This window comes from Anomalospiza imberbis, chromosome 20 (genome assembly GCF_031753505.1).
Source record: "Anomalospiza imberbis isolate Cuckoo-Finch-1a 21T00152 chromosome 20, ASM3175350v1, whole genome shotgun sequence".
NCBI classification, from domain to species: domain Eukaryota; kingdom Metazoa; phylum Chordata; class Aves; order Passeriformes; family Viduidae; genus Anomalospiza; species Anomalospiza imberbis.
In genome coordinates this window covers 8105669-8126463 of record NC_089700.1, presented here as the reverse complement: position 1 = coordinate 8126463, position 20795 = coordinate 8105669, and the positions used below count along the sequence as shown (strand labels likewise).

Here is a 20795-nt window from a genome sequence, read left to right as displayed (position 1 = left end):
GTCAATACCTCATACAGATGTGTGGCACCTCCCTGTCACCCCACAGCTCTCCTGGTGCTGGTGGCCTGTGAATGAAAATATGTGACACCAAGTTTGAAACTGCCACCATCCCCAACACCAGCGGGAGGACGTGGCAGATCCTGCCCTGCTCAGAATCCCGGTACGTTTGGGATGGGAGTGAGGGGAGAGCACGGAGGTGTCTCACTCTGTCCCACGAGTTACCCCAGCCCGCTCCGTGCAGGTGGGGTCCGCACTGGCAGCATCTCCCCTCCCCGCCGGGCCAAGGACACTGCGCTCGGCCTGGGGAGCGCTGCCAGTGAAACCCGACACGGCGGGGCTGTGCCAGGGACAGCAGGAGCCAAGGGACCGGCTTGTCTTGGCCACTGCGATGGGAGTGAGCGAGACACAGCCCCGCCACGGCCGGCGGCAGCTCACCACACCGCACACAGACCCCACAGCGAGAGCAGGAGCAGCGTCCAGCCCCCTGCCCGCTGGAGCTGTGGTGAAGCAGGAGAGGTAGGAGGCCTCGCAGGGTGGATTTAGGATGGCTCAGCCCCTGCCTGGCTCAGGACAGGCAGCAGGCGCCTTGCACGGTGCGTCCGGGCTCCTTTGCTCTGCCGGGACCCTCGCTGGGCTCCGCCGCTCCGTGCCCTGCCCTGAGCCGCTGCCCACGCTCCCCATGGCCAGCCCAGCCGCGGGGAGCATGTGGCCGGATCGCCGGCCCCGGCTGAAGTTCACCCCAGCGTGGTTAGTTACACTTTGCTCGCCCCGGCGGGGTTTAACAGAGCGCGGAGGAAGGGGCTCGTTCCACTCCCCCGGCAGGGCAGCATGAAGCCGGAGAACTTCCCCGAGGAGAATGGCTTCGCGGAGGGAAGGGCCGCTGGCCAGGGCAACCTCACACCCGAGAGCTGTCAGAAGAAACGCCGCTGGATTCCGGAAAACTTCTGGGAGGACGTGAGGCAGCTGCTGGTGCTGGCGGGGCCGCTGGTAAGAGAGACTCCCCCCAGCACAACCACCCCTGCTCGCCTCCATCCCTAACCTTCAGCTCTCCTCCGTGCTTAGATCCTGATCCAGCTGCTTATCTTCCTGATCCACCTTGTCAGCTCCATATTCTGTGGCCACCTGGGCAAGGTTGAGCTGGCCTCTGTCACGCTGGCCATCGCTGTAAGCATTTCCAGGGCCGGGCACCAGCTCCCTCCCTGCGGACACGGGGATGAGATATGGCAGAGGAAAAGGACAGAGGAGATTTCACCCTCCCACTTTTCCTTTCATCCCCTCTCCCTACCTGAAAGTCTTTAATGGTCACCTTCACTCCTTGCTTTTTTAACTCCCAGGTTATAAACGTCACTGCCATCTCTGTAGGCTACGGTTTGACCTCAGCGTGTGACACCTTGATATCACAGGTGGGTAGGACATGCTGGCTTCTCCTGAGGACATGGGGTGGGGGGGATTTCCAGCATCAGCTGATGATGCCCAGGCACCACCGGGAGCCCTGGCTGCTCTTGTGAGCTGGGGAAGCTTATTCCCATGTAACAGTCCCTTAACGAGGAGATTCGTCCTCCAAATCCTTCCCAGGAGGTTTTCAGGGTGATCAGAGCTGCTCCACACTCTTCAGGGCCCCTTTTCCCCCAGCACCAGCTGATTTCAGTGCTGCCCTCTCACCTTGCAGACCTACGGCAGCAAGAACCTGCTGCGTGTGGGGGTGATCCTGCAGCGGGCCACCATCATCATCCTCCTCTGCTGTTTCCCTTGCTGTGCCATCCTCATCAACGTCGAGCAGTTGATGCTGCTCATGCAGCAGGATCCCGAGGTCTCCAGGTTGGGTGGTTCCCCTCATCCCTCCCCAGCGTGGAGGGGCTGAGAGGAGGGTGGCCATGGCCATGCCCCTCCCTGACCCCTCTCTGTGCCCCCAGGCTGACACAGCACTACGTGAATGCATTTCTCCCTGCCCTCCCGGTGAGTGCCCGTGGGCACCCTGGATGCCACCTGCACATGGGGACGGGCTGTCCCCGTCCTACAGCTCAGCACTGGCTCATCTCATCCAAAATTTCCTTTGCAGGCGGTTTTTCTGTATAACCTGGAGACAAGATACCTGCAGAACCAGGTGGGTCCCGAAATCCTCACACCCACCCTGGCTCAGGGCTCCCTTCCACAGTGCATCCAGGTTTCCATGCTCACTGTTCCCAGTGGCAAGGAGCCCAGGTGCCCCAAAACAGCTCTGACCCTGTAGATCACCCCATTCCACAGCCAGCTGTATCCATCCACCTCCCTTCATACTTCCCCACATCGGGGATTTACTTCCATCACACTCACTTTCCAAGCAGGCGACATCACTGGAAGTTTGGGGCTTTTGTCTGGGAAAGGCACTAAGGGTGGGGCTGGGGGGACCTTAACGTCTCCCTCCCAAAACCTTTGGGAAGACCCCCTCATCTCCTCCTCTTTGCAGATGATCATGTGGCCGTTGGTGCTGAGTGGGGTCATCGGCAACCTCGTCAACGTGGCTGCAAACTACGTCCTCCTCTACGTGTTCCACCTGGGCATCATGTGAGTAGCAGCTGTGCCCCCTGGAGAGGAAAACAGGACACCTGGCAATGGCAAGGGAACACTGAGCTCACAGGGGTACAGCAGGATGTCTTTTACCACCCTGAGGGATGCCATAAGCAGGATGCCAATGACCTTTCTCACTTCCTCTGCAGGGGCTCTGCCTGGGCCAACACCATCGCTCAGTATTCACAAACCATTTTCTTGTTCCTGTACATCATAGGCAGGAAACTCCACGTGAACACCTGGGGAGGTAAGGGCATCTCCCCTGCTCCCTCTGCTTCCTGCTTTACCCAGAAATGTCCATAAAACTTCTATCAGGTGTTCTTGATAGAAGAGAAATTCTGCTCTTCCTGATGGTGAAATATTAACCCCAGCCCGCGGTGCCCCGGGTGCCACAGTGCTGCTTCAGTGGCACTCGTCACGCGCCAGCACTGGCAGAACTGTGTGATCAGCACTAAACGTTAATTCTGCAGAAATGAAGCTCTCTGCTGAGGCTTTGGAAGGTTCATCCCCAAAGCTGAATGAGCAGATGGGCACAGATGTAAGCGGGAGGTTGTCCTTGGACACTGCTCTGGGAGGGGTGGGCTGAGGGCTGTGCTGCTCTGTGGCCCGTGGGGCAGCAGCGCAGAGGTTGTAGGTGGACACCGGGCTGATGGAGATCCTGTGGAGTGCTGGCTCTGAGAACAGGAATGGCACCTCCAGCTGCCCCAGGTGCTGTGCAGGATGTACCACATGGCCAGTCTGGTCATCCATCAGGTGTCCTTTCTCCTCTCAACAGGCTGGTCCAGAGAGTGCCTGCTGGAGTGGGACAGCTTCACCTCCCTGGCTATCCCCAGCATGCTCATGATGTGCATCGAGTGGTGGACCTACGAGATCGGGAGCTTCTTGATAGGTCAGTGGAGAGAGGAGCTGCCAGGACGTGGCCAGGCTTGACCCAGAGCAGCAGCCACAGCCAGCACTGACCCCTCCTGTCCCACAGGCCTGCTGAGCGTTGTCGAGCTCTCCGTCCAGTCCATCATCTATGAGGTGTCTGTTGTGGCTTTCATGGTAAGGGCTGGGTTATCACTGCACACCAGGGCTTCCATGGGGGCACACCAGGCACACAGCAAAAATCTGCTCCAGCAAACCCCCATCTTCCCCCTCTGCACTCCAATCTCTCCCTGCTCCTGCCTAGTCCTCCTTAACGGAGATGCTTTAAATCCAGTCCTGAACTCCATCCTGCTCTCTGCTGGGTGGGTATCCCCCCGTCACTGTGACAGCCCCATTGTCAGACACATGTGAGCCCTGTGCTTGCAGATCCCCCTGGGGCTGGGCACAGCTGCCAGTGTGCAGGTGGGCAACGCGCTGGGCGCCGGCAACATCGAGGCGGCCAAGAGATCCTCCAGCACCAGCATGATCTGCACAGGTTAGCCCACAACAGCCTGGTAAGCCTTTTCCTGGCCTCCTTCCCATGGAGCAGGGAGTGTTTGCAGTCCTCTGCCTGCCTCTTCTCCCCCTGCTCTCCAGCCAGGCTGGGCTCAGCTCTGTGCTGTGTTTTCAGGGGTGTTCTCCGTAATTGTGGGGTCCATTTTAGCTGCCACAAGGAATGTGCTGGGATACATCTTCACCAAGGAGAAGTGAGTGCCCCCAGCTCCTGGCCTTGGTGTGTGGAGGTCTGTTCCCAAAAGTGATCCTTGGCTTTCCTCCGTCCTCAGGGAAATCATTGACTTGGTGGCGTGGGTCATGCCTATCTACGTCGTCTTCCACTTGTTTGAAGCCATGACTGTAAGTCTCAGGGAATGCTGCTATTTTCCATGGGGAACCTTGGTGCTCAGCAGCAGCATCATGGATCAGGCAGTCGAGGGTCCCTCAGGCTACAGCTGAACACCAGGACCCTGCAGAACTCCTGGGATCATCCCTTAGAAAACATGGAGCATATAAGAGGACGGTGATGCACAGGACTGGGCAGGGACACAGAAGTAATGGGCAGAGGCAGGGAGCTGGGTCACCTCCTGAACTGGGCCAAGGTGGTGCTCCCTGCCCCAGCTCCTTTCCCTCTCGTGGCAGGGTGCCTGCAGTGGGGTGCTCAGAGGCGTCGGGAAGCAGAAGTTTGGTGCCATCATCAACGCCGTGAGTTACTACGGTGTGGGCATGCCCCTGGCAGCTGTGCTGCTCTTCGTGGCCAAGATCGGCGTCATAGGTACTGACCCCTGGGCACTGCACCCCCAGACCCGCCACAGGCAGCTGCAGCTCCACTGGGGGCTCACCACAACCCTTGTGACTGGCTCTGTCCCCCCGCTGACCTGCCTGGGGTGGGCTGGGATGGCTCCTGCAGCTGCTGGGAGCTTTTACTGGGGGAAAGTAACCCCAAAGCAGGCACCCGTGAGCACCCCGTGTCCCCACTGATCTGGGTGACATTCCCTTTCTGGACCTGCTGTCCTGGGATGCTGGGTCGGCTCTGGCTAACGCTGTGTGCCCTCTGCAGGCCTGTGGGTCGCGATGCTCGTCTGCATCTTCATCCTCTGCACCTGCTTCCTCACCTACATCTCCCGCCTGGACTGGGAGAAGGCAGCCAAGGAGGTAATCCAGGCACTGACAGCACATCCCTGCACTGGGAAGGTCCTCAGTGCCCTGCTGGGATGCGACAGGCTCAATCTCATGTCCAGTGCTCCAGAGCAAAACCCAGCTCTCCCGTGACATCCCTTCAGCTTCCTCCTGCACAAGCACTCAGTGGCCTCAAGGTTTCCCCCTGCACCTCATCTGGGGACACAAAGCTCAGAGCAGATGGGGTGACCCGGGCTACCTCAGCCCTGAGCATCCTCTTGTGCCTCAACAGCTCCAGGGAGGCAGCACAGCTTTGCCAGGTGAAAATTCCCTACTAAACCCAGCACATTCCCTCGCCAGGCTCAGCGGCGCGCAGGAGTGACCCAGCTGCCACCAGCGGAGCTGCCGAGCCTGGGCCCCGAAGCCTCCTGCAAAAATCTGGATGTGGGACCAGCCCCCCAGCCCCACACTTACCTCCCCGCCAGGGTGGTGTTGGGGTCTGTCGGTACGGCAGGAGCCGGGCACTGCATGCAGGAGAGGGTTTGGTGCAGGAAGGGTCCCGAAAAGTTCAGGAACGAGCCCACAAAATGGGGAAGAGTGTCATGCTGGTGACACCCTCAGCTGCTGGGAGAGCAGTAATTACACGCGTGGGCTCAGGAGGGTGACAGAGGTTGGCAGAAGGACAACCTGTGGGCAGTGCTCATCTGGTCCCACCTCTGGGGGCAGGACCTGGTTGAGATCTCCACTGCTCCTAACGTGTCTTCAGCCCTGTGTCAAAACCCTCCTCAGAAACCCCTCGGTCCCCCCCAAACCCCTCAAGCCCCGTTCTCCTTGCAGCGGGATTGGAAGTGCAGAACGATGTCGTGCTCACGGGCATCACCAAGACGGAGGGATCCACGTACCAGCTGGAGCTGCGGGAGGCCACCTCCCCTCCGGCCGCCCCCGTGGTCACCAGGCAGGTGATCTTCCGGCGTGGGCTGGCCGTGGCCGCAGCCGTGGCCGCGCTGGCCCTCGGCATCACCGTAAAGCTGATCGCCAGCACAGACTGAGTCGCGCCAAGGACTCTGGGGACTTGTTTTTGGGGTGAAAGCCTTTCCTGAGGGACAGGCGTACCAAGCACGGACAAGCCAGCGAGAAGATTGAGTGCACGCCTGTCCCGCAGGAGCCAAAGGGCCTCTGTCAGTGTTCAGCAGCGTTTGTGCAGATTTTGGTTGGGAACGGGCCCCGAGGCTGCTCTGGCACCCAAAATGCTGCTCTGAGCTGCCTGACACACAATGAGTGTGTGGGGGACCCCCCAGCCCACACTGCCACCACCAACTGGAGCTGAGCACGGTCCAGCTCCCCCTGCTGCTCCATGACAAATGCCCAATAAAGAATAAACCCAGCTGGAGTGGGACTGGCTCCTTGGGGTGGAAGGTGAGGGCAGAACAGGGAACATCCACACATGGGTCTTAGCCTGCCCCAGGTGGCCTTTGCAGCAAAATAAAGGTTTTATTCAGCAAGGGTCAAGGGCAGCTCTCAGTCACAAGTTTGGAGGTAAAAGACTATCCATAAACTAATAAACGCCTGAAATTCAGGTACAGAAGAGGTGGCTGTGGCTGCTCTGCCACTCTGGCCAAGGATGCTTGAGACCTGGGACTCCAGTTGCAGCAGTGCCCCTGTCTTTGCCCCAGTAGCCCCAAGTACAGCAGCACAACAGTCCCTGTCACTTCTCAAGTCCTTGGGACAGCATGGCCACAGCTCAGGTGGCTTTTGCACACCTTGGATGACTAAAGGTGGTTTCCCTGCAAAGAGCATCACCCATTCAGTGATGATGCCCTTCAAGGATGAGATGCTGCAGGTTCTTCGAGGCTCCTTTCCCTCTGCTCTGGGGACAACCAGCCTGGACTGTCCCCTGCAGTGAGACCCTCATTTCCCAGGCTTATGGCTGTGACGAGCAGCTTCCTCTGGAGATCAGGTGAGGTGTTACAGAGATAACAGGCTCAGTAACGACTGGCTTTGTTTAGATACCCTTGTGACAAACACTCCCACGTTCCCAGGAGTTTTTAGAGGAGCTACTGTTTACAAAGCAGGGTGGATGCTGTTTCCTTCCGTCTGCCACTCACTGCTCAGGCATGATCCACGGACTAGATCTGGATAGATTCCTGTTTCAGCAGGAGCTGGAGCCTTTAACTTGGGGCGTCTCTGTTTTAGGTGCATTTTTTTTTTTTTTTTGTCTTCTACCTCTTCACTGCATTGGCTGCCTTGGAAGAAATTAAATTGCAGCAAAGAAAAGTTCAGCAGTAGGATAGCAGGGAGCAAGCCGCAGGTCCAAGGGCTGGCTGCCCATCACCCCTCTCTCTGGGGGCACAACACCTGGAAAGGCACAGAAACAGGGAAAAGTCCTTCTGAGAGGGAGCAGGGCTCAAAGGAACGGGGTGATGAAGGATTAGGAGGGGCTCAGGGGACAGCGCTGGGAGCACATACCCACAGGGACAGCAGAGACCCAAAGCTCACCTTTGCCACCACAGCTTTCACAGCCGCCAGCAGGGCCGAGATGAAGTGTCCCACTCTGCTCCTGTTACACTGCTTCAGCAGGAAGAGCTTGGCCAAATGCACCATCTCCATGCTGCCAGGTGGGTACCTCAGCTTGTTCACAACCTCCCACCTCAGGTCCTTGATCAGGCAGGCGCGGCGGTGGGAGAAGGTCTCGAAGCTGTACCTGCCGTGGTAGGCGCCCATCCCGCTGTGGCCTGAGGGACACAGCCAGACAGCTCACACCAGGCACAGGGACACCTGCGTTTCTCAATCTCAGTTTGGCAGCCCCCAGCACACAGGGAAAGCTAGGTCATGCTGCTTCTCAGGGCAGAGGAGCAAAGAGCAGCTTTTTTAACTTTGCAGAAATCAGTGAGGACCTGCTCACTGCCTTGAACTGCTGCTCCTGTGAACCCACCCTTAAAATGTTAATGACACCAATTATCTCCTCGCAGGGCCAGCCTTGCTTCTCCCACAGAATTCTCACAGGGGTGGGGGACAGGAGGAGCTGGGCCTGTGATTTCAAGGAGTGGGACATGAGGAGGACATTAAGCAACACCCGAGACCTCAGGCCTGTGTCCACAGCCAGGTGGTCTCTGCCACAGGAGCCTGACAGCAGCTGTGGAAACTCAACCAGCACATGGACAAATTCATCCTACACCCCGGCACAGGAGAACCAGAGCTCACTTGTGTGCCAGGGGGTTTTCTTCTCTCACTGGGAGGCCTAACAACCAAAACACTAATGAGCCTTTTTACAAAGCAACGCATCCCAGAAAACATTAACACCTTAACGGGGAAATGCAGCTGGAAGTTCCTGAACTGCCAAATAGGCAGACAGCTCCTGGGTGGGGTCAGAGGCTGCTGCTGATTGAATGCAGGTGCATGGACTGGAGCAGGGACTCACCCACACCGCCGAAGGGCAGATCTGGGAGCACGGAGTGCATGATGACGTCGTTGGCTGTCATGCCACCGCTGGAGGTCTCTGCTATCACCCGTCTGATCAGCTACCCACCATGGGAGAGGGCACAGAACAAATCAGGATGGGACACATCACCATGTACCAGAGCAGGGAGGGTTCAAGGTGATGCTTCCATCCCCCTTTGCGGGGGGCACAGGCTGTGCCTTGTTCCATGAGAGAGGCCAGTTCACACCACTTAAGCACAGGATGTGCCCAGCTGGAATGGCCACAAAACGCAAAGGCTTCGTGTCAGCCCAAGGTGCTCCTCAGCCCTCCAAGGTGCTCCTCAGCCCTCCCGCCCGAACTGCCTGGGGCTGTTGTTCCAGGGCAAAGCCCTGACCTGAATTCCTGAGCTGGCACAACAGAGCCAGGAAACAGGGGCAGGAGACAGGGCAGGAAGCAGCACCCACCTGTGTGGGAGGAGATGGACAATCCTAGAGCCCTTCAGCTGGAGACTGGGAGCCTCCAGCAGCTCTGGGGACTCTCATGGCCCCCAGACGCTGCAATTTACATGAAAAAGGAACTGACACAGACCCTGCAGAAAGCTGTGTCCGGGATCAGCCACGCTCAGGATCCAGCTGTGCAGAGACACTCCTAGGAGGGAGCACAGCCCTGACCCACCTGCTTGTTGTTGGAGAAGACATACAGGGCTAGGGGCTTCTCCCGAAGGTTGATGAACTCAATGGCTTCCTCCACGCTCTTCACAGGCACAATGGGCAGCACTGGCCCAAAGATTTCCTCCTCCATCACCTTGGACTCCGGGGAAACATCCGTGAGGATGGTTGGTGCTGCAGCAAATGGGAGAATGAGAGAACAGCAAGAGCAGGACACAGACCTGGCCCATCACAGGACATGGGACAAATAAGGCACAAACAGACCCCACAAAGCACCCACTACCACCTCCCCTCCACAGCAGCTGCCAGGAGCACCTATGAAGCAGGAGGCCTCATCAGCCTCTCCCCCATGAGCAATCTTCTGCCCTTCCAGCAAGCCCAGAATCCTTCTGAAGTGACGCTGGTTGATGATCTTTCCATAGTCTGGAGATGACTTCACGTCCTCCCCATAGAATTCCTGACAAAGGGAACAGCAGAATCAAAAGTGCTCAGCACATCTTCCACCAGTTCCAGGGAATCACACCTGGGACAATCTCCACAGCACAAGGGACTCCTCCCTCACCTTCAGAGTGGCCTTGATGTTCTCCACCACCTTGCTCTGGATGGACGGGTCGCACAGGATGTAGTCTGGGGCGATGCAGGTTTGCCCACAGTTCATGTACTTGCCCCACGTTATCCGCCTGTGAGAAGGGAGAAGGGGACATGGTTTCTCCATGGTCAGTCCCTTCCCCAGCCCTCACCCCAGCTGCCAGCACCTGAGCTGGGGATGCTGGCCCAGAGATCTCCCCCTGCTCTGCTGCTGAGGGCCCATCAAGGGTGCAACAGCCTGACCTGCAGGCGACAGCCAGGTCACAGTCCTTGTCGATGTAGCAGGGGCTCTTCCCCCCCAGCTCCAGGGTGACAGGGGTCAGGTGCTTGGCAGCTGCTGCCATCACAATTTTGCCCACTGCGGTGTTGCCAGTGTAGAGGATGTGATCAAATCTCTGGGTCAGCAGCTCGGTTGTCTCAGGAACTCCTCCAGTGACCACAGCATACAGCTCCTGCAGGGCAGGGGTGTAGGGTCACCCCAAGACAACACATCACTGTGGCACAGAGAAACTCACCAGAGACCCCCAGCCGGGTAATAATTAGCATTGACTCCATGATTTTGGAAGGCTGATCAATTCTTTCATTATATCATCTTATACTATATTATACTATACTTACTAAGAAACTCAGTAACCCTTCCAGCCAGCCCGATGCAGCTTTGACCTAATTGGTCAATCAATCCAAACACCATCTAGTGTCCAATTAAGAAATCACCCTTTGGTAAACAAATCTCCATAACACATTCCACATGTGGACAAGAGCAGGTGCAACAAGTGGAGGTAAGAATTGTTTCTCATTCTTTTCTCTGATCTTCTCACAGCCTTCCTCAGGAAAATGCCTGGGAAAGTCTGTGCCTGCTCTCTGTGGCCAGAGAGCTGCTGGCACACGAAACCACGGGACCAACACGGGGCCACACTCACCTTGTCCAGGTACTGTGGGAGGAGCTCAGCCACCAGCCGAGCCGTGTTCTCGCTGACCTCCGACGGCTTCACCACCACGGCATTGCCTGCAGGGCCCACACAGCACGGACACTGAGCCCTCAATCCTCTCCCCCACACCCAGCCACCACCCCGCCAAGGCCGGGGCCGTGCTGGAGCCCCACCTGCTGCGATGGCCCCGATCAGGGGCTGCATGACCAGCACAAAGGGGTAGTTCCAGGCCCCGATGACCAGCACCACGCCCAGGGGCTCGTAGCCGATGTAGGCCTCGTCCCTCAGGGTCAGCAGGTTCTTCTTCACGGGCTGAGGGGCTGCCCAGGACGGCAGCTTCTCCATGGTGAGGGCCAGCTCCCCCAGCACGCCCAGGACCTCGTGGCTGTAGGCGTTGGGCCCACTCTGTGACAACAGGGAGCTTGGGGAAGGATGGAAAAGGCACCCACCTCCCTCAGCCACCGTGGCACCTTGAGGAGTCAGAGTCATGCAGTTCCACGGTGGGGGACATGACGAAACCCATTTGTCACTGCAGAGGCAGCCCTTGGCCTTCTTGCTTTACCCACAGCAAAAGGGAGAGACCCCCTGACAACACAGACCTTGTTCAGATCCGCCTTGAGGGCTGCCAGGATCTCCTTCTCCTTCTCCTGCACCATCCTCTCCAGGGCCTTCAGCTGCTGAATCCTGAACTCCAGCGGGCGGCTACGGCCCGACTGGAAGGCGGCCCTGGCCCGCCCCACGATCTGCTGCATCTTCTCCATGGCTGCCCAGCACTGAGGAGACACTGGTGACCCCCAGCTCATCAGAGGGCCATGGAGGGCTACTCAGCCCTGGGACCACCACCACCATGAGGTGTCCCACCCCGAGCAAGGCTGGGAGATGCAGTCCTTCTCGGAAGGGAGTTCCCACTCTCAAGCTGAGTGCTCAGGGCTCACAGCATCCAAGCCCCTCTCCACCTGCACAGGGCACCTCTCAGAGCAATCTGGGGTTTGCTGATTTATCCTGTTTTCCGGGGTGCTTTCTCCAAGCCTCAAACCCACCAGCCACTCCACCCTCTGCTCACAGGGATGTTCCCAAGGAGCCAAAACACAGAGATGACTGTGGACTGGGTGGGCAGCCAGCTGGAAGCAGAGCTGTATGCCCGGAGCTGGCCTGCACCTGTCTTCCCCATATCCCTGAGGCCCTCACATGTCTGCACAGAAACATGACAAAACACTGCAGAGACTTCACCCTGCTTCCCAGGAGCAGCATTTCACTCTTTAGTCAGGACCAGAGATCTGGTCCTGCACCTGTGCCCAACCAACCAAGACACCAAGATCCCCTTACAACGATTAAATCCTGCCCTTCCCAACCCACTGCTACAGCTGCGTGACACAGCTCAAGAAAGCAAGTGACTCATTAAAAAACGAAGGAAAAAAGCAAGTTACCTTCAGAGAAGCTTCTCTCTCCACCAGCCTTCTGTGGCGAGTGCAAGCAGGCACAAGCCCTTCCCCTGCCATGGCCGGGGGCGATCCCTCCTCCCACGTGAGAGCTGGCCCTGGCCCAGGGCTCTTGCTGGGTACGATGCCCTTTACCAACCCTGTCCTGGGCTGTGGAGCCCTGGGTGGCTGCAGAAGGCAGTGACTCAGCCCCGCTGTGGGATGGCAGAGACCACGTGGCTTTGCCCACGCCTGGCCCAGGTGCCACAGCTGCTATCGGGACACAACGCTCAGGCTCAGGATCTAAAAAACCCCAACCAGGCAGGTGAAAGGCAATCCAGCATGGATTTGAGAGGGGGAAACAGGCCAGCTCCTCTACTGGCTCACCCCAGTCCCTGCCTGGCTCCAGGAGTGTTTTCAGTGCCCAAGAGAGCTCTGGGGGATCCTTCTCAGGGTGCTAGGGACACCTCAGAACACACGTGTGCCATTCAGCCAGGCCATGGCCAGAGCTGGGACCAGCAGAGCAGGATCCCTCAGCAGACTGCAAGGACTTACCACACTCAGTTTATTATTTAAATTCTCAGTGTTTATTTAGTGGCTTGCAAAATGTATCATCAAAAAGGTCTAGCACATGGATTTTCACCAGACATGAAGAAATCCCACTTATTGCACAGTAAATATAATTTTCTACTCTATATTAATTGCATTTAGTAATTATTTTTCAATTTGCTTTAACATTAATAGTTCTAAGGCTCTTTCACCTTCAATTCCTTCAGCATCCTTCCCCCAAGCTAGAACAAGCCCCACATTATCCCCCAGTGCAAAATTACAGAGTCCTGAGAAGCCCAAACACGAAGGAGCACACACTCTTCCAGTAATTGTTTTCCCTTGGAGGAAGCTGACCAGGAGCAGCTTTGTACTGGCTTTGGCTGGGATGAAGTTAATTTTCCTGTTAGACACTAAGTTTCTTTGTAGAAGGATGGTGCTGTTTTGGGTTTGTGACATAGGGAGTTATGGTGTTTTGTCTTCCCAAGTCACCACCAGGTGTGATGATGCCCTGCTCTCCTGGAGATGGCTGAACACCTGCCTGATGAGGGGAATTAAGGAACAAATTCCTTAATTTGCTTTGATCTGCCTGCAAGCCCAGTCTTCACTTCACCTATTAAACTATTTTTATCTCAACATACAAGTTTTCTCACTTTCTTCGAATTCTCTTCCCCATCCCACAGGGAAAAAGCAAGTGGCTGTGTGGGGCTGGGCTAATCCACAAGGTATTTGTCATTCCCACTTCTCTGAAGGAGCCTGAAAGTTCTTTTGCTCCAGCATGAGACACTCATCAGCACAATACAGGCAGGGCAGGCATCACCTTAGGAATTTTCTAACTGCTAAATAACTGTTAAAGGCACATGATGAAACACAGAACCCAGCAAGCAGCCCCTGACCAGCTGTGGATGATTCTGGATTGCAGAGATGTGAGAATGTTTCACCTCAATTAAATGGCAAGGGGAACCTCACTGGGTTTATTCACAGCCACCACCCTTGGCCAAATGCATCGGGCAGCACAGCTTCAGGCTTGTCACCAAGAGGGTGGGTGTTCAGACCATCCCAAAAACTGCAGGGAAAACACTGTCATCCCAAGGATTGCTGAAATTTGGTCACTGAAGGAAGGTGGGTGGTTTGGTGCAGGAGACTGTGTGTCCCTGGAAGCTCTGCATGGCATGGGGTGGAAGTAGGGACTGGAATTTCTTGCTCTGCAGTCCTCCTTCGGAGAGCTTGTCCCCACTGGTCCCTCTGTTCCAGCATGGCTTTTAAGTAAACAGGAATCTGAGCCTTCTCGTGGTTAGTGCCTCTCTAAGGCTACTCTGTGTGCTCGACAGCTCACTGAAATCACCCAGAACAAAAGAAAATAATGACTTCCCAGCTTAAGGAAACAGACACAAAGCGAGCACCCAGAGTATGACTGCACATGGTGCCTTCTCCTCTCTTCATCAGTTAATCACCTGTGAAAGCAAAACACAACACACACGTCCTGTGAAGGATCTGCTGAGACAAAACCAATTCCCTTCTAGAATAGCCTGAAGCAAAGCCCCTTCAGTCAGGGGGTTCCCCAACAGTTCTCCTGCCCCTCAGCATGCACTGGTTATCTCAGATGCCAGGGAAAACATCGTGCTCTGGCTCAGCCCCACATTCACTCATCTATAAAGCTTTCCCCAATCTCAAACTAGGTCTACACAGAGGAGAAGAAAAAGGCTCCTACCTCACTGTGACAGCCACAGCAGTGCTCTGAAACCTGCTCCTCCTTACCACCCACTGGGCCAGCCCAGCCTCTGCACAGCCAGCACAACCAAGAGGGCTTTTCTCTTCAGCACAGACTGGTGGCTCTGAGAAACCCAAATGATTTCAAGATGCTGTGAGTTTCCCTCCCTCTCATTGCCCTACACAGGGCCTGCCACCCTGGCTGCTGCCTCGAGGCCTGCGCCAGTTCTTGGCTCCAACATCTCCTCCTGGATTATGTGGGCAGGTTATTTCCCCTGGGATGTTGGGCTCCTGAGTGTCTCCTTGCAGCAGCAACTACACAGACTGAAGGGCAGAGTTCTGATCCACCCTGCCTCCTCCTGTGCCCTCAGGAGCTGCTCATTTAAGCTCACTAGACCCCACAGAGCAGTGAGTGAAGGCACATGTAGTGTCTGGTATGTCAGACATGGACAGCCAACAGTGATCACGCTTAGAGATTTAGATCTTGCTCCTCCATCTCAGGAGGCATCCTGAGCCTCCTGCAAGCCTCTGCCTCCTGCAGAGAGGAGAGGACATCCCACCCTTCCGCACTACCCAGCTGGAAACAAGGGAGGAAATGGGAATAATTGAGCTGAGGTCAGACAGGGGCTGCAATGGGCAAGGAGGAACAAGAGCTCGTCACAGACCCTGGCTTTGGGACACAGCTTCCCTCCCCAGGGTGCCATGGCACAGACTGCAGCTCTCTGGGCTGTGAGGCAGCTCAAACGATGCTGAAGGAAGCCCTGGAATGGAAACCATGTCTAACCAGTCCAAAACTACCAACCTCTGCCTCTGGAGGGAGCATCCCACGGGTGTCACCTACCAGGGAAGAGCAACAAGGAGTACAGCAGCCTGCGAGATCTCTTCGGGGATATTCCTATTCTACAGACAGCTTGCAAGAGTGAGAAGGCAAGAATTTAAAGTGGGACAAATATCATAGATCTCAAGACAGGAAAAAAAGGCCAGGCTTTATAAAAGGGCTGCAGTTGCAAAGAACAGATCAGAAAAATTGCATGTGCAGTGCCATGGACAGCAAAGACCCAAAACTCACCTTAATCATCACCGCTGCCACAACCCCCAGCAGGGTCAGGACAAAGAGCCCAATTCGGGCCTTGTTAAACCGCTTCAGGAGGAAGAACTTGGCCCAGTCCACCTTCTTCTGGCTGCCAGGTGGGTACCGCATTTTGTTGGCGCTCTCCATCTTCAGGTCCTTGATCAAGCAGGCGCGGCGGTGGGAGAAGGTCTCGAAGCTGTGCTTGCCGTGGTAGGCGCCCATCCCGCTGTGACCTGAGGGACACGGCCAGGCAGCTCACTCCTCAGGCTCAGCCAGGCAAAACTCTGTCCACTTGAGGACAACTTGAGCAGCACTTATCAGTCTCTGCAATGTCCATCTGTACTCCAACCCTCTTCTTCCTCACCTCATTTCTGATTGCAGCTAATGGTTTTAATGCACCTTTCCCAGGAGGCCACACTAAATGCTTCAGTCTTTCCAAAAATACACCCAAAGGTTTTTCTCTCCTGGCCCCTGTCCTAATGCGCTCCCAGAACTTATATTTATTATCAAGACCTGCTGCACTAAGACCCTTGAACTGCAGGAGGCACAGGGATAACAAGACACAAACCATGAGTTGTTGCTCCCTGGGACACACTGTGCAGTAAGTCCCAACTCTTAAGGAGCTCCAGTAACTTACCAACACCACCAAAAGGCAAAGTTGAGAGGAAGAAATGCATAATGACATCATTTCCAGTCACACCACCACTGGAGGTTTCCGAGATGACTCTCTTGATTAACTAGAAAAAGAAAAATACACAAACCAAAAGATTAAAAAGCCTCAAAGAAGAGACCAGACCATGTAACTGAGGATACTGGGAAGGGAGCTACATTTCAACAACGTTCATCTCCTCTGGCACAGCCCTGACCCACCTGCTTGTTGTTGGAGAAGACATACAGGGCTAGGGGCTTCTCCCGAAGGTTGATGAACTCAATGGCTTCCTCCACGCTCTTCACAGGCACAATGGGCAGCACTGGTCCAAAGATTTCCTCCTCCATCACCTTGGACTCCGGGGAAACATCCGTGAGGATGGTTGGTGCTGCAGCAAATGGGAGAATGAGAGAACAGCAAGAGCAGGACATGGGTCAAATAAGGCACAAACAGACCCCACAAAGCACCCACTACCACCTCCCCTCCACAGCAGCTGCCAGGAGCACCTATGAAGCAGGAGGCCTCATCAGCCTCTCCCCCATGAGCAATCTTCTGCCCTTCCAGCAGGCTCTTGACCCTCCTGAAGTGACGCTGGTTGATGATCCTTTCATAGTCTGGAGATGACTTCACGTCCTCCCCATAGAATTCCTGACAAAGGGAACAGCAGAATCAAAAGTGCTCAGCACATCTTCCACCAGTTCCAGGGAATCACACCTGGGACAATCTCCACAGCACGAGGGACTCCTCCCTCACCTTCAGAGTGGCCTTGATGTTCTCCACCACCTTGCTCTGGATGGACGGGTCGCACAGGATGTAGTCTGGGGCGATGCAGGTTTGCCCACAGTTCATGTACTTGCCCCACGTTATCCGCCTGTGAGAAGGGAGAAGGGGACATGGTTTCTCCATGGTCAGTCCCTTCCCCAGCCCTCACCCCAGCTGCCAGCACCTGAGCTGGGGATGCTGGCCCAGAGATCTCCCCCTGCTCTGCTGCTGGGGGCCCATCAAGGGTGCAACAGCCTGACCTGCAGGCGACAGCCAGGTCACAGTCCTTGTCGATGTAGCAGGGGCTCTTCCCCCCCAGCTCCAGGGTGACAGGGGTCAGGTGCTTGGCAGCTGCTGCCATCACAATTTTGCCCACTGCGGTGTTGCCAGTGTAGAGGATGTGATCAAATCTCTGGGTCAGCAGCTCGGTTGTCTCAGGAACTCCTCCAGTGACCACAGCATACAGCTCCTGCAGGGCAAATAAGAGCCTGAGAGTTACCTTGATTCAAAGCACTTGCATCAAGGCAGCAGCTCTGTATGTGGCAGAGGGCAGACCTATTTGTGGACTACTTCATGACAGGGACAAAATATAGTGGTATCAGAGATATGCTCTGCTCCTTTCCCTGAAATGAAGATTCATTTCCCATTTTGTGCCACATGAACTAAAAGAAATTAAGGCTGAGACCAGGGCTCAGTCTGGCTGCTCCCACATAGGGAGAATCAAGCACATATGACTGCCAGGCTCTCCCAAGGGCTGCCTCCTTCCCCTGCTCCTGCCTCCCACTTAGAGAAGGCTCTAACTCCCTGGAGGAAACTCCACAGGGCCCTGTGCAGTGACAGCAACAGCTTATCTCTGTGACACAGTGCAAGGGATGACAGAACTTCCAGGCAAGAAGAGGAGGAACGCCACCTCCTCCGACAAGTGCATTTCAGCAGGACATGAAAACCCAGGACATGTTGCCATGGATCACAGAGTGCCCAATTCTCAGGAAGAGCCAGGCACTGCCAGCATCCCACACAACCTGTGCTGACCTAAGGGCATCCCCAGCACAGCTCCAAAGGAGCAGCTCCTGCAGTGAGAAGTACACACACACCTCTCCATATGGTCATGCGTGTCAAAAAGGCTGTGGTGTTATGCTGCAGCAGTGTTACCTAAGTTCATACACAAACACAGGGAGAATTTGTCAATGTACCTTTGGACTCTAACAGCAACTCAACCCTTCCTGTGCCTCCTGCTTATGCTCCTTTGAAGGGAGCAGGCAATGGATTTGGCTCGAACCTGCAGGAGCCCTTTGGAGCAGGACAGATCCAGACAGTCATGTCAGGCACGGGGCCACACTCACCTTGTCCAGGTACTGTGGGAGGAGCTCAGCCACCAGCCGAGCCGTGTTCTCGCTGACCTCCGACGGCTTCACCACCACGGCATTGCCTGCAGGGCCCACACAGCACGGACACTGAGCCCTCAATCCTCTCCCCCACACCCAGCCACCACCCCGCCAAGGCCGGGGCCGTGCTGGAGCCCCACCTGCTGCGATGGCCCCGATCAGGGGCTGCATGACCAGCACAAAGGGGTAGTTCCAGGCCCCGATGACCAGCACCACGCCCAGGGGCTCGTAGCCGATGTAGGCCTCGTCCCTCAGGGTCAGCAGGTTCTTCTTCACGGGCTGAGGGGCTGCCCAGGACGGCAGCTTCTCCATGGTGAGGGCCAGCTCCCCCAGCACGCCCAGAATTTCATGGCTGTAGGCGTTGTGCCCACACTGAAACAACAGGGAGTTTGGGGAAGGATGGAAAAGGCACCCACCTCCCTCAGCCACCATCACAGCCCTGCTGCTTCAAAGCTGTCACTGGCAGTGACAAAGGTCCCTGGCCAAAGATGGCCAGTCTGGGTGTGTGAGGCAGAACCCAAAACCTGACAGCCAGGACTGCCTTTGCAGTTCTGCCTTAGACTAACTCCTTGTTAGAAATGGTGGCAGCAGACCTTCGCAGGCCACAGTGGGAGCCGGGGACAAGGGGGACAAGAGCAAAAGCCATTTAGCACAGCAAAGGCAGCCCTTGCCCTTCCCAACTTTCCCTTCAGGGCCGACCACTGTCCGTGCACAGCTAATGGGAGAAACTCCCCGACCCAGACCTTGTTCAGATCCGCCTTGAGGGCTGCCAGGATCTCCTTCTCCTTCTCCTGCACCATCCTCTCCAGGGCCTTCAGCTGCTGAATCCTGAACTCCAGCGGGCGGCTCCGGCCCGACTGGAAGGCGGCCCTGGCCCGCCCCACGATCTGCTGCATCTTCTCCATGGCTGCCCAGCGCTGAGGAGACACCGGCGACCCCCAGCTCACCGCGGGCCCTCCCCGGGCCGCACAGCCCGGCCTGTCCCCGAAAGCACCGGACGAGCCGCACCCCCCGCCCCAGCTCCAGGCAGCGAACCCGCCGCCGTTCGTCCCTAATTCCGCCGCATCTCTCTGAAGCCTTACGTAATTCCCGAGTTAGAAAAGTTTGAGAAGCAGCGCAGGGCGTTGGTGGCAGCGTGGGGATGTCACCGAGGAAGCCGGGGGCTGCTCCCGGCGGGGCGGAGCGCACCGCGGTGCCGAGCGACACCCAGCGAGGACACGGCGGGATGGGGACCCCCCCCTACCCCCCGAGGAAGCGCGGGGACCCCCGAGCGACACCGGCGCTGAGGCCACAAGCGTGGCAGCGGCTGCGGCACGGCGGCTGCGAGCCGCTGGTTGTCCCCCCGGCCGGTGCCCTCCGCCCCGGGCAGGACCCTCCGCCCCCGCGGCCCCGCCGCCCACCGGGGTCGCCGCCGCCGCAGCCGCTTCCTCTTTCCGCTCACATGACGGAAGCGGAACGGGCGAGGCCGCGGGGCCGCCGCTCCCCCTGCCTGCCCGGTGGTCCGGGTGGCAGAGAGGAGGAGGGAGGAGAAGCGGAGCGGGGTGAAGGACGCGTCCCCGCGGTACCGCCGCTACCTTGGCCGCCGCGCTCGGGGACGCTCCTGCCGTGCTCGCAGCGCTGCCGGGCTGCCGCAGTGCTCCGTGGGCTCCGCGGGTCTGGCGCTGCCGGGCCGGTTGTGAAACGCTGCCGGGGCGTGGGGCTGCCCTGCGGGCGGAGGGCAGAGTCCCTGCGGAGCCTTATCGGGGCAGGGAGAGGGGAACGAACGGGGCAGCGGCGCCCGCGGGTGGCCCTGCCCTGCCCTGCCGTGCCCTGCCGCGGAGGGGGAGCGAAGCCGGGCAGGTGCTGTTTTGGGGGAGGCAGGAAGAGCCCGGCAGGACGGTCGAATTAACCTTGATACAGTCGTGGCGTGGGAAGCGAGCCAGAAAAAACGCAGAGAAAGGAGCTCGGGCAAGGCTGGGCACATTCCGGTTAAAAATAGACCTGCCACAACTTGTTCTAGGAAAAGCACGGTGATTATTTAAAAGTTGCATGCAGGTTGTTACACGCTGCCTCTCATGACACGATTTACCCAGGGCCTTTACTGCTAAAGCTCCTCGGCTGCAGCTGTACCCACTAAATCTATGCCTGCTGCACCTCCTTGGCACACAGGCTTGGCACCGTCTCCTGCAAAATGTAATCCCATTTTCCCACATCAACACGGCCCTCCGAAGGTGGGAGTGCCTTTTGGCTTCAGATTGTGCAGAACCACAGTTCCCCCCAAAAACCAAGCTTGCCTTCTGTGGTCAGCTGGCTTCACTAACAGCTCCTGGGCTATGGCTCAGCAGGAACATTTCACAATCTGTAATCACAAATTTTGGCAGTAATCACCCTGCTGTGGAGAAGAATGACACAAGCAACTGCTAAAACTTGTGTGCAGGAGGCAACATGAGAAGGAAAAACAGGCTGGGCTTGACAGGGCCCTTACAGGTGGTGTAAGGAGAAAAGCTGGGTATGCATTGAAGAAAACACACGCTAGAAGCAGGAATGTTCCTCACAGGACCATTGCCTGATGGAAATGCTCCCCATTATCCTGTCAGCATCCTT

The 20795-nt window shown here is 56.8% G+C and overlaps 3 protein-coding genes across 9 annotated transcripts; 1 reads left to right on the top strand and 2 right to left on the bottom strand.

The window, feature by feature from the left end:
* The first annotated feature begins 23 nt into the window (after positions 1-23).
* Positions 24-6452, top strand: LOC137485846 (multidrug and toxin extrusion protein 1-like). 2 transcript variants are annotated; one of them, XM_068210589.1, is made up of 18 exons: positions 24-160; positions 823-987; positions 1063-1164; positions 1335-1403; positions 1670-1818; positions 1914-1956; positions 2060-2104; positions 2447-2544; positions 2697-2794; positions 3323-3436; positions 3524-3591; positions 3841-3949; positions 4085-4160; positions 4239-4308; positions 4591-4723; positions 5009-5103; positions 5428-5572; positions 5905-6452. In XM_068210589.1, exons 2-18 carry the CDS (start codon positions 829-831, stop codon positions 6114-6116), a joined length of 1785 nt encoding a protein of 594 aa, XP_068066690.1. In that variant the 5' UTR covers positions 24-160; positions 823-828; the 3' UTR covers positions 6117-6452. The 2 variants fall into 2 exon arrangements, with proteins under 2 accessions (XP_068066690.1, XP_068066689.1); XM_068210588.1 differs by having other exon boundaries at positions 77-160; positions 828-987.
* An 86-nt stretch (positions 6453-6538) lies between these two features.
* LOC137485848 (aldehyde dehydrogenase family 3 member A2-like) lies at positions 6539-19420 on the bottom strand. Of its 2 annotated transcripts, none has more exons than XM_068210592.1 (11): positions 19295-19420; positions 11270-11443; positions 10844-11075; positions 10662-10747; positions 9985-10193; positions 9716-9833; positions 9469-9610; positions 9161-9327; positions 8486-8585; positions 7564-7799; positions 6539-7422 (listed from the first exon to the last, which is right to left on the bottom strand). In XM_068210592.1, the coding sequence occupies exons 2-11, from the start codon at positions 11429-11431 to the stop codon at positions 7396-7398; spliced, it is 1479 nt and encodes a 492-aa protein (XP_068066693.1). In that variant the 5' UTR covers positions 11432-11443; positions 19295-19420; the 3' UTR covers positions 6539-7395. The 2 variants fall into 2 exon arrangements, with proteins under 2 accessions (XP_068066693.1, XP_068066692.1); XM_068210591.1 differs by lacking the exon at positions 19295-19420 and adding an exon at positions 12098-12242.
* ALDH3A2 (aldehyde dehydrogenase 3 family member A2) lies at positions 13052-19712 on the bottom strand. 5 transcript variants are annotated; one of them, XM_068210594.1, is made up of 12 exons: positions 19613-19712; positions 18956-19129; positions 18353-18584; positions 18171-18256; positions 17088-17296; positions 16819-16936; positions 16572-16713; positions 16287-16453; positions 16054-16153; positions 15414-15649; positions 14346-14469; positions 13052-14088 (listed from the first exon to the last, which is right to left on the bottom strand). In XM_068210594.1, the coding sequence occupies exons 2-11, from the start codon at positions 19115-19117 to the stop codon at positions 14389-14391; spliced, it is 1533 nt and encodes a 510-aa protein (XP_068066695.1). In that variant the 5' UTR covers positions 19118-19129; positions 19613-19712; the 3' UTR covers positions 13052-14088; positions 14346-14388. The 5 variants fall into 5 exon arrangements, with proteins under 5 accessions (XP_068066695.1, XP_068066694.1, XP_068066696.1 ...); XM_068210593.1 differs by lacking the exon at positions 19613-19712 and adding an exon at positions 19295-19418; XM_068210595.1 differs by lacking the exon at positions 19613-19712 and adding an exon at positions 19295-19418 and having other exon boundaries at positions 13052-13969.
* Between the last annotated feature and the right edge of the window lie 1083 nt (positions 19713-20795).